The sequence below is a fragment of the Poromitra crassiceps genome (assembly GCF_964638095.1).
Source record: "Poromitra crassiceps genome assembly, chromosome: 7".
NCBI classification, from domain to species: Eukaryota; Metazoa; Chordata; class Actinopteri; order Beryciformes; family Melamphaidae; genus Poromitra; species Poromitra crassiceps.
Genome location: NC_139628.1, coordinates 51,069,965 through 51,086,673, shown reverse-complemented (window position 1 = coordinate 51,086,673; position 16,709 = coordinate 51,069,965). Strand labels below are relative to the sequence as shown.

Here is a 16,709-nt window from a genome sequence, read left to right as displayed (position 1 = left end):
GGAGGCAGAGGGAGGAGGTGAGAGGAGGTGAGAGGAGGAGGGAGGAGGTGAGAGGAGGCAGAGGGAGGAGGGAGGAGGCAGAGGGAGGAGGGAGGTGAGAGGAGGCAGAGAAGAGGAGGGAGGAGGTGAGAGGAGGCAGAGAAGAGGAGGAAGAGGAGACACTGTAAAAAAAAAGAAGCAAAAACAAGTGTATGTGCATGTGTTTTTTGTGGGGTTGGTGACTTGGTGCAAACATTTCACATGTGAGCCTGTGAGCAATCTCGCCAAAATGATTTGGACTTGAACATCCCCTCACCTCCTGCGCACGCGCGCGTATGCAGAGGATCCACAGTGACCCTCAGCAGCTAAACGCACCCGCCACAAGAAGCTCCATCACTCCTGAACCAATGTATATCTCCTCGTGTTTGAAAGGCTACTCCCCTCTCTGCAGAGAGAGAGAGAGAGAGAGCGAGCGTGGATGAGATGAGAGCGGTCGACAGAGATCTCAGAGGCCGCCCACGCAGTCTCCATCAACGGGAATGTACAAACACAAAGACTTGATGCTGGCCTGTCTTCTTTGTTCTTCACTCGTCTTCTCACCCCGCCACCTATACGCACACATTGTTTCTACCACCTCCTCAGATCTTCTCACCCCGCCACCTATTCACCAGTTTCCTGGTGAGACCGTGTGCGCTTCCATGACACCCTCCCTCCCTGTTTCCAGCTGCCGGGTTGCCTGTTTCCGCCCAGGACCGTTCATAGCGAAAGAGACTGAAAATAATCATAATAATTGTTGGGACTTCGTACCTATCTATGTCTTGTAATGATGCCCCCCCAGCACAATAATTTCACGCGTGCATAATTGTACAACGGAGTGACAATATCTTGAATCTTGAATGGAGAGAGACCACTAAAGCTACGTTCAATAACCAAATAATAAGAGTTCCGGTTTGGACGTTTAGCCTTCAAAACAAAAGCGGCCGCTATGCAACCACATACTGTTTTTAGCAATTTCGGCTAAAAAAAAGCCCGCACAGTACCAGTGAATTGACATTCACTTCGTTTTTGTAAAATATCGTTGCTATGCAACCACACAACGTTACTATTTTTAGCCATTTCGGATCAAATAAGCCAAACGTTCCCACTCTTTGACAGCGGCGCGCACGTCCTTACTAGTGAAAAAAATTTAAACAGGAAGCCGACAACCGGCAACCGCTGAGAATCATGGGAAACGTAGGTCCAGGAATAAGGTGAATACGCACACATTGTTTCTAACACCTCCTCACATCACCCGGCTTTGTATTTCCTTCAATCAAATAAATGTGCCTCCTTCCCCTCCCTTATTTTACAACTCTGCTCAGCCGCTTTTGGAAGCAGAGTACACAAATGATGAGTTTAACCCATTGATACCTGATGCAGCATTTGTGTGTGTATCCCTTTAAGACCGCAAACCGTCTTAAAGGGATACACACACAAATGAGGGATATACACGCAAATGCTGCATCAGGTATCAATGGGTTAAAAGGCAATAAGAGGAGAATGAACAGGGGTTAAAGTTCACACGAGGACAGAGGTGGGAAAGAACAGACATTTAAGTCATAGTATAGTCGTAGGATGAAAAGCAAAATAGAATGTAATAAAAGCTAGATCAGTTAAAGATAAGATGGAAGAAGACAATAGAAGATAAAATGATGATTTATATATATATATATATATTATATATATATATATATATATATATATATATATATATATATATATATATATATATATATATAAATAAATATATATAAATAAATATATATATAAATACATATTTATACATATATATATATTTATATATATTTACATATACCGGTATATACATATTTATTTATTTCTCTATAGAAATATGAATATAACGCTAAATATCTTAACTAATTGAAATGTCTGCTTCTGGGTCAAACTTTCTTTCTCTCTGGCCTGAGCCTAACCTGCTCTCTCACGTCCTCCTCCTTCTCGACATTTCTAACTCTGAGTCTTGCTGTCATTCTCAAACAAACCCAACATGCTTTAGCTGGTGGGAAAAGACAATCGCCTAAGCATCGGAATACAAATGATCGACATTTGTTTTTTTACACAACATACCCCATCCTCTCTGTTGCATGTCTTATTTTTCTGATTTGTAGAAATTTAAAAAATAAATTAAAAAAACTACACGGGAGCTCCAGTGGTGTGCACATCCATTATTTTTCTGATTTTTCTGATTCCCCACCCTTATTTTCTCCCCAATTGTACTTCGCCAATGTCCCCCTGCTGCCCCGGTCACTGCTCCACCCTCTGCCGATCTGGGGAGAGCCGTAGACTAGCACCATGCTTCCTCCGACACATGCGCATCACCTGACACCGGGGAGCTTCACCGGCAGGACGTAGCAGCACGTGGGACGATCACGCTATTCCCACCAGTTCCCTTCCGCCCCGAACAGACGCCCCGACCGACCAGAGGAGGCGCTGGGCGCAGTGACCAGGACACACGCCCCTAATCCGGCTTCCCACCCGCAGACACAAAAAGAATCGATTATAAGATGCATCGCGATGCGGACGTGCACGATTCTGCATCGATTCACAAATGTCAAAAATCGATTATTATTATTATTATTATTATTATTTTTTATATAATCAAATAAAAATATAATGGAAGTACATGCAGTTGTTTATTTTAATTATGGATCATAATACAATGCAATTCTAAATGCACTTTTATTTTAAAAGTAGCCACACTGAGAAAAAAGAAAGTGAGAAAAAAAATCATGTATTCGGGAAAAAAAGTGATGCATCGATTTATGCATCGAGATGCATCGATAATCGTTATCGACGGCGGGGGGGGGGGGGGGGGGGGTGGGTGGGGGGGTCGCGAACCTGCGACCCTCGTGTTGGTAGGCAGGGAATCTACTGCTACACTACCCGGACGCCCCTTCTCTCGCTTGTCTCTCTGTCTGAGCAACACCCTCTCCATACCTCTCCTTCTCTCTCTGCCTTGACCGTTTCCCATCACTCCCTCCCTACCAAACTCTCCTTCATTCTCCCTTTCTTCTCTCCCCCTCTCCCCCCCCCCCCTCCCTCCCCCCTCTTCCCCCCCCTCCTCTCTCTCAAGCTGACAGTACCTGAGGGAAGAGGCCACCTGCGGATCAAGTGGAGATTCAGCCGACAGCTGTGTGCACACTCTCTCCGGTGGCCTTCAATTATTCACTGGCTTCTCTCCCCTCCTCCTCCTCCTCCTCCTCTCTCTCCCTCTCTCTCTCTCTCTCTCTCCCCCCCCCTCTCCCTCTCTCTCTCTCTCTCTCCCTCTCTCTCTCTCTCTCTCTCTTCACTCTGCCCTTTTCATCTCTCTCCTGTCTCTCGCCTTTACCTCTCCCGTGTCTTTTTTGGTCTTCTGTTCCACGCGGAGAGATTGCACGCTCTTCCGTTCTTCTTGGGTTTTTTTTTTTGGGGTTCCTTCTCTTTCCGTTCCTGCTACTCCCTCGCTTCTGTCCCTCCCAAGGCATTCGGCATCGGCCCCGAAATGAACATTTCCGCCGGTATGATAGGCCGATAAAATGAATAAATGACGCTAACCCCTAACCCGGGGAGACCATCATCCAAGCCTGTTTGAGTAGGATGAATCTTACCGTTTTGTTTGAAAGAAAAATGTGCTACATAAACGAATAAATAAATGAATAAATAAATGAATAAATAAATAAATAAATAAATAAATAAATAATTAATTAATTAAGGCATGTTTTACATAACCTAAGTAACTTGGAAGTAGTTTTCTAATTTCCCCCAGCGAATGTGTACATTTTGAGAGAACCATTGTACTGTATTCATGTCTGCATCTGCCAGTGCGCCATCACGATAACAGCAATAATGTGTTCATTCCACCACAGGCGAGACTTGATGTTCTCTGAAATTAGGTGGGGGAAAAAAATCGGTATCTGCATCGGCAATTGGCATATCGGGTATCGGCAAAAGAAAATCCAATATTGCACATCTGTACTCCTCTAACTATCACTCCATCATTTCCCCTCTCTCTCTCTCTCTCTCTCTCTCTCACCCCTACTGCATCAACACTGACTAACCTACTCCTTCTCTTTCCCTCTCTCCCCCTCCCTCCCTCTCTCTCTCTCTCCCCCTCTCTGCCATGTGTTTCCCCAAAGATTGATGACTCTCCGCCGCTCGCCGAGCGCGCCTGTTTAAAGATGCATGAGGTGACGGGGGTAAGTTCTCTCCTCTCTCTCTCTCTCTCTCTCTCTCGCTCTCTCTCTCCGTCTCCATCCTCCCCTCCTAACCCTTTCATCTGCGGGAGTCTTCCCGTGGATCCCAGACAGTCAAGAGGCCACGTTCGTCCGAACCTGGACCCCGCCCGCCCGCCCCAGGATGGCTGAGCGTGGCTGGCGTATGACCATCAAGCTAGCAGACACTGATGAATGATGCCACCGAGGAGCCATGCCTCATAACTGTACGGAACGGGCAGGCAGTGTTTCCCCTAGAAAAAATGCTCAGGCCCGGAGGGATTTCGAAACGTACCCCGACCGCAACGGTGGGGGCCCCTCGCTGGCGACGCTAAACTTTTAGCTAACCTGTTCGCATCTATGTTCGCAATGGCATCCCCAAGTACCATCATACTATTATGGGATGCGATGCGAACAGTTGTGATTATGGGATGTGCGTTTCCCAGGCAAACGACACAGGTTGACGCGTTTTGGAACAGCGCCGCACGATGCTCCTAAAAGCAAAATGCTTGATTTGATGATTGATGATTGATGATTTGGCATCTTCTATTACTGTCAACACTGTCAACACCAGTATTGTTGTATTGTAATAATATGCCATAAAGGTTTATTGACATTTTGGGGAGAGCAGGACAAAAAAAATCGTATTTATTCTTTTTATTAAAAATTGTGGCCTGGCGGGGGGCGCTGTAGAATGGTAGGGGGAAACACCACGGGCAGTCATTGAGTATTGGATATGACACAAGTTGTTGGCTATTGCTTGTTTAAACCGCAAATGTGCAGTAAATTATTTGTAATAGAGCGCCAAAGTGAACGCCACTTCCTGCCATTCTCTCGGTACCAGCGTCTGAAAAAATACGAATGGGGGTGAACGGGCGAGAGACGATACTTTTTTGATCCCGTTTGAATTGTGCCACCGGGGGTACACACACACACATGTACATTTTGTCCATTTAAAAGATAACTATGCATCTCAAGAAAGTCGCAGTTTGTTCTGAATCTGAAAAGGTTTAGTTTTGTCAATCAACTACATCTCTCGTGTCGCACACGCGTGTTTCGACCCGGGGCTTTGAACTGCTATCGACCTCGAGATGAAAATACATAGTGAGTCAGGCTAGAGGCATCACAACATGCTCAATCAGCCTCAGGGTCACATGCTGACCAGCAACCTATGGGCTCGTTCCACTTTTCTTCCACAGTATTTATTGACGGCGTAAAGACCGCTTGAACTTGTACAAGAGCGATAACCTGATGCTCAATACTTCTGATCGGTAGGTCAAATATTGATGGTTCTATTCCTAGCGCACCATGTGTCAATATTGCTTTAGTTTGAGATCTCCCAATCCGGTCAGGAAAGACACCGGCCGGCAATTCCAGCGTTTCTCAACGAAAAATGAATCGAGGGGGCGGGGGGGGGCGGGGGGGGGGGGGGGGGGTCGGAATCGTAATCGTAATATGAACTGCTTAATTGCTTAAGAGAGAACGAGCGGCTTAATGCATTTTTAACCAAGGTGCTTTAGAGCTCCAGGTCATCTTTGGTCCATGAATCAAATTACTGTATGATATTGGTGAAAACCTTTCATCATACTCAAACTCAGTAAATATTGCATTTTTTTTTTTGTTTTTTTTTTACAAAATCACGTCAAATCTGTAAACAATGTACTGTATGTAAAAAAAATCACATTCGGTCAATGGCATGGGGCCTATGGGATTTCATTCCCCATTAATTTTTCCATTGATGTTTTGAAAAATCTTGATTTAAAGAGTTTTACTTGGTCAAACCAAGCGATTCAGCTATATTCAGAATTCTGAATATAATGGAATCGCTTTGGTTTGACCAAGAAAAGTTGGCTCTCAGGGAACCCGGGTCTCTCCATCTGTATAACAGAGATCATGTCCATCAGAGAACACCAGAAAAGAAGGTGAAGAGGGGGACCTCCATTCCTTCAGAATGAGTCTTTTGGCGACAGCCAAAAGTTGTCCACAGCGTCAGAGACTGCCACACAGCTGTAGGGGAAGTCCAGAGAGGACTCCGAGCAGCCGAAGGTGGCGAGTTCTGCCTCCGGCTGCAGGGTTATTTTGTAGGCCTTAAGGGGCAAAAAGTACCAACATTCACACGTGGTATTCTCTAAGGCTTAGAGATAAATACCACGTGTGAATGTTGGTACTTTTTGCCCCTGATGTTGGGCGAAACATGTCCGTGTTTAATGTTCTGCAAATGAACTAGCCGAGCAATAAAGGCTTCTTACTGTTTGCTGACAGGCCTTTATCTGCAACTCCCTACTAAACAGTGCCTCCTGGTTCGCTAGCTTATCAGGTCCCTGGTGGAGCGCTCTGTTTGCTGTCGTTCTAGACGGGAATGAGCAGCGGGCTGTGACACCTAGACAGCAGAGGAGAGTAGGGCTGTGAATCTTCACTGGCCTCACGATTCGATTCGATTACCATTCAGAGGGCTACGATTCGATTCGATAACGATTATCGATGCATCTCGATGCATCACTTTTTTTCCCGAATACATGATTTTTTTTCTCACTTTCTTTTTTCTCACTGTGTGGCTACTTTTAAAATAAAAGTGCATTTAGAATTGCATTGTATTATGATCCATAATTAAAATAAACAACTGCATGTACTTCCATTATATTTTATTTGATTATATAAAAAAAATATATAATAATAATAATAATAATCGATTTTTGACATTTGTGAATCGATGCAGAATCGTGCAGGTCCGCATCGCGATGCATCTTATAATCGATTATTTTTGACACCCCTAGAGGAGAGGCAGGAGAAGCTGAGGGCTGCACTTGACTGTACTGTACCTTCTCTGTCTGCCCGGAATATGAAGGTCCGGAGGGCGGTGACCACCTCAAACTTGTTGTCCCCCAGTCCTCTGACCTGCCGGATAGCGCTGGACAGGACCATCCCCTTGGAGTAGATCTCCTGGAGAGAGAGATAGAGACCGATGAACAGAGATGCACAGTCCTTTTAGATGAACCAAACTCAGTCCCTCTTAATCTTTACGCAGTGAAAAAGATGGACTACAAAGGCAGACAAGCGCAAACGCACACCAAGCACAGTTGGTAGCCTACAGTATGTATTGCACACAGTACGCACACGCACACACACACACACACACACGGCTTCACACACGCTAAGGCCTTGGCCACACTGATCCGTGGTGTCTGTCCGTGTGCGTTCATTTCTCTGTTCACTTCCATTCATTTTCAATGACAACTGTCCGACTGTCCGTGGAGCACTCAGAAGCGAACGTATCCAGAATATTTGCATACGTTTTGATGGACAGAAAGTTGAAGAGGGATGAACTTTTTCTGGACGGACGTATCGGATGGTCGGATAGTCACTGTCCGTTTAGCCAATCAGAGTCGAGGTCTCGAGAGGAGGCGTTCCGAGATTTGTTTCAACTTTTCAAAGAAGATGGCCGAGGCGGTGAACGAGGCTATAAGGGATTCCCCAGCAAAATGAGTAAAATTGTGTGATTTCACTAGGATTTCAGTGACTATAAGTTAGTCCAAGGGGAGAATGTAGTGCATATACTTCTCTCCAGTTATCTGCACATGATCTACATTATATTATACTCGCACTGTTCATGTCATTTGCATCGAGTCACATTTCCAAGGAGCTGCACGCAGGCTGCGCAGGCAGGCTCGCCGGCCGCAGAGCAGCCCTGGCGCTTTCGGCGAGGGGTTTGACGTAGACTCAGTTCTCATCGGACAGACATCTGTCCGTTCAATAATTCTGTCCATTTTCTGACGGATCAGTGTGGCCAAGGCCTAAGAGTCTTATTGAATTTTGGTTCATTCCTATCATCTGCATCTGCAGTCCTGCCCTCGTTGTCGTCGGGTGCGTTGTGTTTGCGTCAATACACGAGTAATTCAGAGTTGAATTACCTTCTGCTGCTCATAAGATCTCCTTCAATTTGAAACGCCATCAAATATCCCCACTGACAGGCATCCTTATCGAAGCAAAGTCACAGCCCATCAGTGCGGCGTCAAATGTATTTTACAGAAATAGCTTCCTTGTTCCTTTCAAGCAAAAACTTTGAGAAATGGCACTCTGGTTCCTGGACCAGCAGTATCCAAAATCAAAACCTTCTGCAAGAATAATAGAGTTTGTGTTGGAATTGATCATTGGAAAACTGGATATTTTTGGGTATGAGCTGAATGCTGTTTTGCAAGCCGGCACTCATTTGCATCGAGGTGATCTTTGACCTAAACAGAAGATGATCTTGCTTCGAGTTATAAACTAAATCCAATATGAAATGAAGTGTTGTTATGTAATGTAAGTTAAGTTATCCTTTATTTATCCCCATATGGGGAAATTCATCCTCTGCATTTGACCCATCCGCATACTAGGAACCTTCCTAGAACTAGGAGCAGTGGGCAGCCGCAGTGCAGTGCCCGGGGACCAAGTCCAGTTCTTTTTGCCAGTGCCACTGACAGGAGTATTAACCCTAACATACATGTCTTTGATGGTGGTGGGAGGAAACCGGAGCATCCGGAGCAAACCCACACGGACACGGGGAGAACATGCCAACTCCACACAGAAAGGACCTGGGACGGACCGGCGGTTCGAACCTGGGACCTTCTTGCTGTGAGGCAACAGTGCTAACCACTGAGCCACCGTGCCGTCGTGTTTATGCACGATGTGAAACAGAGGTGCAATGAAGGAAACGGTCCAACCCCGCCCCCACCCCACACACACACACACACACACACACACACACACACACACACACACACACACACACACACACACACAGCATCGACATCCGGGTGTTTGCGAGACTTCTAAAACAAACCTACACACTGAAAACAAACTTGTCAAATATGTATAAAGAGGGATTTGGGTAACGCACAGGAAGGGCTCGTTATTGGCGGGGCAAAGTGGGATTTGGTGTGGCGTTAGCGTTTCATTACCCCCCACGCTCCCCCGGCAGCTCCAGCAAAGGCATCCAAATAAGGAGCGTGGTGTCGCGCTGGAGGCTTTCGTGACCCTCTTTGCGCTCCCCCCCGACAACGGCGGGCGACACTATACTGGGTCATTGTTGCAGCAGGGGAAGAGAGGGAGGGAGAGAGAGAGAGAGAGAGAGAGAGAGAGAGAAAGGGCGCGGAACCGGTAACCCAACCTCCATATTGTCATTTGCAAAGGGCGGAATGGAAACGGCGCCGAATCAGTATTCAATTCCCGCGGTGCAGCGAGTGCAGGAGAGAAGTGCCCTCCAAGCGCTCAGAGAAAGCTAAGAACGTCATATTATTATAATGTTCTTGCAGCAGAGTGAACTAGGGGGACAGCACATTATGCTTCTGTAGTGGCGTGAAAATCGCGGGGTTTATATAAATTCTATAATAAAAAAAAGGGTCGTTTTTATTATATAAGTTCTAAAAAAAAAAGAAAAAAGGTCGTTGCAGACACTGCATTATTCATGTCGATAATGTCATTATCATTGCAAAGTACACCGATATGGAGAGAGAAAACAGAGGTCTCTCCTTTTTTCTTCCTCTCTGTCGCTCTTCAACAGGCTTGACCTGAATTTGGATTCTCCGCAGGCCTGGGTGCAATATAATAATGGCTGCTGCTGGTGATTGTGATGCACATTACTATGTGGTGATGTGTTAGAGTGAAGACAGACAAGAGTGGCCAGTAAGGGCGAGGAGGGAGGAGAGAAGGAAGGAAGGAATGGACCAAAGAAGGAAGGAAAGAAGGAAGCAAGGGTGGACAGGGCCGCGGGAGGTAGGGGTGCTGCAGGTGCTGCAGCACCCCCTAGATTTTTTCGGAAAAAAAAAAAAAAAAAAAAAATTACAAATGTAATGACAAATATTTTGCAGTGCACTATGTTCCTTTCTTGTTTAACTCATTGAGTGCCAGCCACTTTTGGAGAACGGACGCTCCCAGTGCCAGAGTTTCAGAGCGTTTTCAGTGATTTCTCGAGGCCCACAGAATATTGTGTGATATTACTATGTAAACACCGAACACGCACAAAGAACGATGAGACTCTATTGTATCAGCAGCAAAAAAAAGTTTATTGATATCATTTTCCGTTCTTTAGTTATCAGCCGGAGAAGATAGGTCAAAAACAGAAAAAATTGGCGTTTCCATCTAGAAGCTGAGATATTGAGCCTTTTGTGAAATATAGCATTTCAAGCAAATCACTGACTCTGAAGCTAATATTTTCTGACCTGAAACATCTGAACAGTAATTTCCTTCAATATAACAGCACCCCCCCCCTCTACTGCAAACTCCTCCTCCGTGGGTGTGTCTCTGGTGGCTCTGCTCGCTCTGAGTGCTGCTTGTGTCAGGTGAGTCTCTGCTGCCTGGATGGCGGCCGCTCGTCGGGGCAGTCTGGATCGGGCTCGCTCGTTTCTGGGGTTTCGGTTGTGAGCTTGGATGAAGCTGCGTCTGATTCTGGGCTTTCTGGGCTTTCTGCTGCCCTGCGTGCCCCACCCCCCTCCTCCTCCTCCGTGGGAGTGTCTCTGGGGCTCTGCTGCGTTTGCTCTCGCTCTGCTTTTGCTCTGTCTGCACTGAAAAGTGCGCTGCATCCCCCCGCTTTTTCACAGCCTGTCGCCGGCTCCCAGCTGAGAATAATGTAACTTTTCAGAAAGACGCTGGTGTCGGCAACTAAATCATATGGAGGGGCTATCGCAGCGGAGACGGAGGAGCTCAATTGTGGTGGCAGCAGATTGACTGCTGTTCACAGGCACAGCTAACGTTATGCTTCATGCATATCGATGCGATTTCCGTTTCCTCATGACTTCTTCTCTCTTTTCTCCTGGCCTTTCTCTAATCTGGAGAGCACTGTTGCCACCTAATGGGTCGGTAAAATAGGTTATACACATTCAACATGCCCCAAAATTTTACAGGAGATGGATCTGGCTTTGATCCACGTCCAACTGTCAAAAAACGCAATTGACGACTTTAGTCGTCATTGGCACTCAACGTTACTAAAGCAATTGACGACTAAAGTCGTCATTGGCACTCAATGAGTTAAGAATGTTTCGGGAAATGAAAATGTAGCCTATTTAAATAAAATTATCAACAATAACAATCAAGGAAGTTACATGCTTGTAGGCTAGCCTAGAGAAGAAGAAGAAGCGCGCATGCACGCACATGTTGTGTTGAACCAACCAACAACCAATACGAATTGTTTAATCTGGCAATAAAGAAATGTGAACTTGACATGCTATTTTAATAGCCTACTCAAAAATGCACCTCCCACTATACAGCAAAGAGAGGAGTCAATGTTTCTTGATATATGCCATTCAGATCAGAATAATTAGTCTAGTCATTAAGTTTGCTGATAATATTTCTATCGTGTTAAGTCTGTGTCATGTTAACTGGTGTATTCAGAGCAAATAGGGAGATATAGAGCATTATCATCATGCTATATATCTCCCTCTTTGCTCTGAATGAGTGAGAAAAGGAGAAAATACTGAATAATTACATCACAACAGTATCCTAATGTTAATTTAAAATGAGATATTCCTCTAAATATGGCAAAAAAATGTAAAAAAAAATGTCCCTTCCTCCCAGCACCCCCTGCTTAAAATGACTTCCAGCGGCCCTGAGGGTGGAAGGAAGGAAGAGTGGAAGGGAAGCGGACTTCTGACTCCCTCTCACCATTCATAATTAAGCCAGTGACCTTGCCATCCAACAAAGCCTATTTCTAGAGAGCATACAGCCAAAAATACCTGCCAGCGAGTCAGTGAGGGAGAGTGGGGGTGAGGGTGAGTGGGGGTGAGGGTGAGGAGCAGGAGGGATGGAGAGAGCGTGAAATGAGGAAAAGAAAAGAGAAATTAGGTTTGTGTGAAAGGCCAAGGAGAGGACTACACACACCAAACAAGAGAAGAGAGAGAGAGACAACAAAACACAAGGAGAGGACTACACACACCAAACAAGAGAAGAGAGAGAGAGACAACACAACACAAGGAGAGGACTACACACACCAAACAAGAGAAGAGAGAGAGAGACAACACAACACAAGGAGAGGACTACACACACCAAACAAGAGAAGAGAGAGAGACAACAAAACACAAGGAGAGGACTACACACACCAAACAAGAGAAGAGAGAGAGAGACAACAAAACACAAGGAGAGGACTACACACACCAAACAAGAGAAGAGAGAGAGAGACAACACAACACAAGGAGAGGACTACACACACCAAACAAGAGAAGAGAGAGAGAGACAACACAACACAAGGAGAGGACTACACACACCAAACAAGAGAAGAGAGAGAGAGACAACAAAACACAAGGAGAGGACTACACACACCAAACAAGAGAAGAGAGAGAGAGAGAGACAACACAACACAAGGAGAGGACTACACACACCAAACAAGAGAAGAGAGAGAGACAACAAAACACAAGGAGAGGACTACACACACCAAACAAGAGAAGAGAGAGAGACAACAAAACACAAGGAGAGGACTACACACACCAAACAAGAGAAGAGAGAGAGACAACAAAACACAAGGAGAGGACTACACACACCAAACAAGAGAAGAGAGAGAGACAACAAAACACAAGGAGAGGACTACACACACCAAACAAGAGAAGAGAGAGAGAGACAACACAACACAAGGAGAGGACTACACACACCAAACAAGAGAAGAGAGAGAGAGACAACACAACACAAGGAGAGGACTACACACACCAAACAAGAGAAGAGAGAGAGAGACAACACAACACAAGGAGAGGACTACACACACCAAACAAGAGAAGAGAGAGAGAGACAACACAACACAAGGAGAGGACTACACACACCAAACAAGAGAAGAGAGAGAGAGACAACACAACACAAGGAGAGGACTACACACACCAAACAAGAGAAGAGAGAGAGAGAGATAAACACAGAGGCAAGTCACGACAGTGCAAATCCATAGTGAAGAAGAGGAAGAGGATCTGTGACACGGTGCAGGATACCGGAAGGAGGAGAGAAAAATCGAGTGTTAGCAAAGAGAGAGAGACGTCGGGCAGGAATGAAGACGCCCGAGCGGGTCAGGGAGGGGTCCTTCCGCTCGTATTAAAGCAGGATGTTAACAATGGCAAAGGAGTGGCTCCAGCTAATTAGCCACAGCCAGCCAGTGCCTCTCTCTCCCCGGGAATTTCACACCAATCTCTCTCTCACTCTCTCTCTCAGTCTCTCTCTCTCTCTCTCTCTCTCTCTCACTCTCTCTCTCAGTCTCTCTCTCTCTCGCTCGCTCTCTCTCTCTCTCTCTCTCTCTCTCTCTCAGTCTCTCTCTCTAAATTTAGATAGAAGTTAACGAAGGTGAGGAAAGGAGAAACTGCGTGTGAGAGAGGACTAGCTCTGTGGCGATATGCTGATAATTACACCTAACATGGGTTAGCAGCGGCGGTAATTAATTGTTTTAATTGTAGTTTTTGGGTCATGGAGGAGAGAGTTGCTTAATTGCGCAAAGTGTGTATCTGTAAATACTCTGGGGTGCAGAGAGCCGCTGTTGACGAAAAGACGTGGTCAAAGTTAACAGTGGACGCGGATGCACAAACGCGCGCACAAACGCACACCCACACACACACACACCCACACACACGCACGCACACACACACACGCGCACACACACACCCACACACGCACACGCACCCACACACACCCACACACACACACACACACACACACACACAGTTTATAGACTAATCTCACAGGCCTGCCAAGGAAGCAATGAGGCCTACACTATCTCTCTCTCTCTCTCTCTCTCTCTCCAATAATGGATACACCTGATTTGCCTCCTTCTGCCAAGATCTCCCCTGCACTCCCCTTGCTGGCCTCCCTCTCTCCCTGTACCTCCATCCCACTCTGGCGCTCTGCGCAACTCCCCTCCCTCCCTCTATCTCTCTCCTCCTTATTTCACCTCTCCCGACATTTGTCGAGCGGTGTCGTTCCGTGGCGGCTGTGCACTTTTGTGGAACGGCCCCACCTTGTGTCGGAGAACTACGGCTCTATATTCGTTTAAAAAAAAAAGAGAAAGAAACGAGCGGGCAAACGTCAGGAAACAATTAAGTCGGAGCAATGGAGCTAAAGCCTACAATAATAGAGGCACCGTGTGGAGAGAAAGAGAGAGGAGGGTAGAAAGGGGGTGGAAACAGTTCCACCACCAGCACGGAGTTAAGGTCCTTAAGCATTAAACCACTGGATTTCCAATGGAGGCACGAGGACACCCACTGGTTAAAGCATGGAACTGCAGCTCAACGACAATAATGCATCCTTAGTCAGTGGTTCAAAAAAGTGCCATTCCCCCAAAGATCTTTGAGACGATGCTCCTATTCACCGTATGTTCTGATGCAGGGGTCAGGGGTCAGGGGTCAGCCAATGACTTCCTGTTGTGTTTACACTTCCTGTGTGACAGTACAGTGTGTTATATTGTGTTCGATTGTGTTAACTGTGGCCAACACTGCTGAGGGGAGTTAAGGTGTGTGTGTGCAGACCCCGAAGAGCCAGAGGCAGACTAGGTTTTGAAACAGGCGGAATTTTGAACAGGAAGTCATAACACAACTGGGTCAAGTGGGCGGGGCTACATAAGGTGAATAATGCTCTGTGAAAATTAGATTTTTTTTTTGCTAATATCTTACTAGTTATCATTATTTAATCTATCGTTGGCAAAACTAGCTGAGGGGGTCCTCAGTCAAATACATGTTTATTTGAAGGCACTTGCCAAAATGATCATCAGCCTTGAAAGTTTGGGAACCTCCGCTTTGGGACACATGTGCTTAATCAGAAATGTAAGGGCAACTTTAGAGATGCTTCTGTTTAATTAAAAAGCAAACAAACAAACAAACAAACAAACAAAAACAGTGTTTATGGCAAAGCATTTATTTATTTTTTATAATTTTTTTGCAACTGAAAAATGCGTGCTTCCGGTTGAAATATGACCAAGTCTGAAAATTAACATGAATTGAAAATGCTCCAAAGCATTTGAAACTTAAAAAACTTAAAACTGGTGCCAAGGGGCTAAGCTAAACGCTCGACGCACTTAACTTTGGAATATGACATGCTTTCAACATTTGGCCAAGGCACCAGATGAAAAGCTCACGTGTGAAAAGAAAGAGAGAAAGGAAAGACTCGGTGGGGGTGGGGGGGGGGGGGTTGTGGGGGGGGGGGTGGGGGGGTTAAGTGCCAGCGGCAAGGTCTTGGGAAGAGAACCCCCCCCCCCCTCCTCTTCTCTTCCCAAGACAGTGGAGGAGCTTGGAGGCTTGCTATGAAAGAACTTTGCAGCGTCAGACAGACAGACAGACACTGAGAGAGACTGACACGCTGAAAGACTGATCCTCGCTCCTAACACCTCTCTCTAAAACCACCCTCTCATCCCTTCATCCCTCACAGCCATCCCCCCTTCACCTCCTCCCCTCACAACCCAAAGCCCTGGGCTTTGGACTGCTTGGACTGTTTTCACACACACACACACACACACACACACACACGTGCGGACACGCACGACAGTACATCGGGGACCCTACGGATCACATCTCGGGGTCCAAACGGGGTCTCCCCGAGTCAATCCCCCCCGGGGTTGACGAAATCGGACGAAAGGGGGGGGGGGGGGCGGGGCGGGGCGGGGCGGGGCGGGGCGATTGATGAGATGGATGGGATGGATACAGCGCTGCAGGGGAGGAGAGGAAGTGAGATCGACTGTCTCGCTACTCTCCCACGCCACCGCCACCGCCCCGCGGATGACATCACCGGGGGCCAGAGACCTGCGGGGCTGCGACGGCAGGTCTCAGCTTAAGTGCGATTAGTTCTGTCTGGGGCTGACGAATCCCACTGGATTTCAAACTATAAAAAGGAGTTTCGGGGTGTTGAAAGTTTGGCGAAGGAGAGAACTAGTATGGGAATGTTTTAGCGTGTGTGCGTGTGTGAGTGTGCGTGCGTGCGTGCGCGTGCGTGTGTGTGTGTGTGTGTGTGAGAGTGAGAGAGTGATTGAGAGAGAGAGAGGGAAAGCACTAAGTAGGTGGAGGCCGATGCCATCATGTTCATCATAGACTGTATAAAAAGATGGACACAGCCACCGTGACATCGCCCATTGGTTTCTGGCCTGGGATTTGGAGCCTTGAGTTTTGCACTGGGACCGTCACCATCTTGGTTTTCTTGGAGCCAGAAGTGACCATTATTTGAACGAGAAGAGCTGCAGCTCCGCCTGCTAAATGGTCTGTCAATCACACCCCGATCATAGTCAGCTTTTTTCATAGTCTGCTATTTTACTCTAAACGGGGCCATCGTTTACAAAATGAACACCATACTGCATTGAGGAAGACTTGAAATTAGCGATTGAGACCATAACCTCCTTAGGAAAATGTTTACTGAGGTAATAAATCAAGAAGTCAAGAGAGGTCAGGTCATTTTCCCATTGACTTCTACAAAACCGGAGTTCGTTTTGCAGCCATAGTCCGTGTGTCCATCTAGCGTCTTTTTCCGACCGTTAAACGCTGGAAGTACGCTGGGGAGCGCTGA

General features: G+C 46.4%; 1 protein-coding gene across 1 annotated transcript in view; it reads right to left on the bottom strand.

Moving 5' to 3' along the window:
- arap2 (ArfGAP with RhoGAP domain, ankyrin repeat and PH domain 2) overlaps nt 1-16,709 on the bottom strand; it is a gene marked incomplete at both ends in the record, with an annotated part of 247,365 nt that overhangs the window by 203,914 nt on the left and 26,742 nt on the right. Inside the window, one exon of the mRNA XM_083640202.1 lies at nt 7,049-7,169. Within this exon, the coding sequence (XP_083496328.1) occupies nt 7,049-7,169 (121 nt within the window). The remainder of the gene's footprint in view (nt 1-7,048; nt 7,170-16,709) is intronic.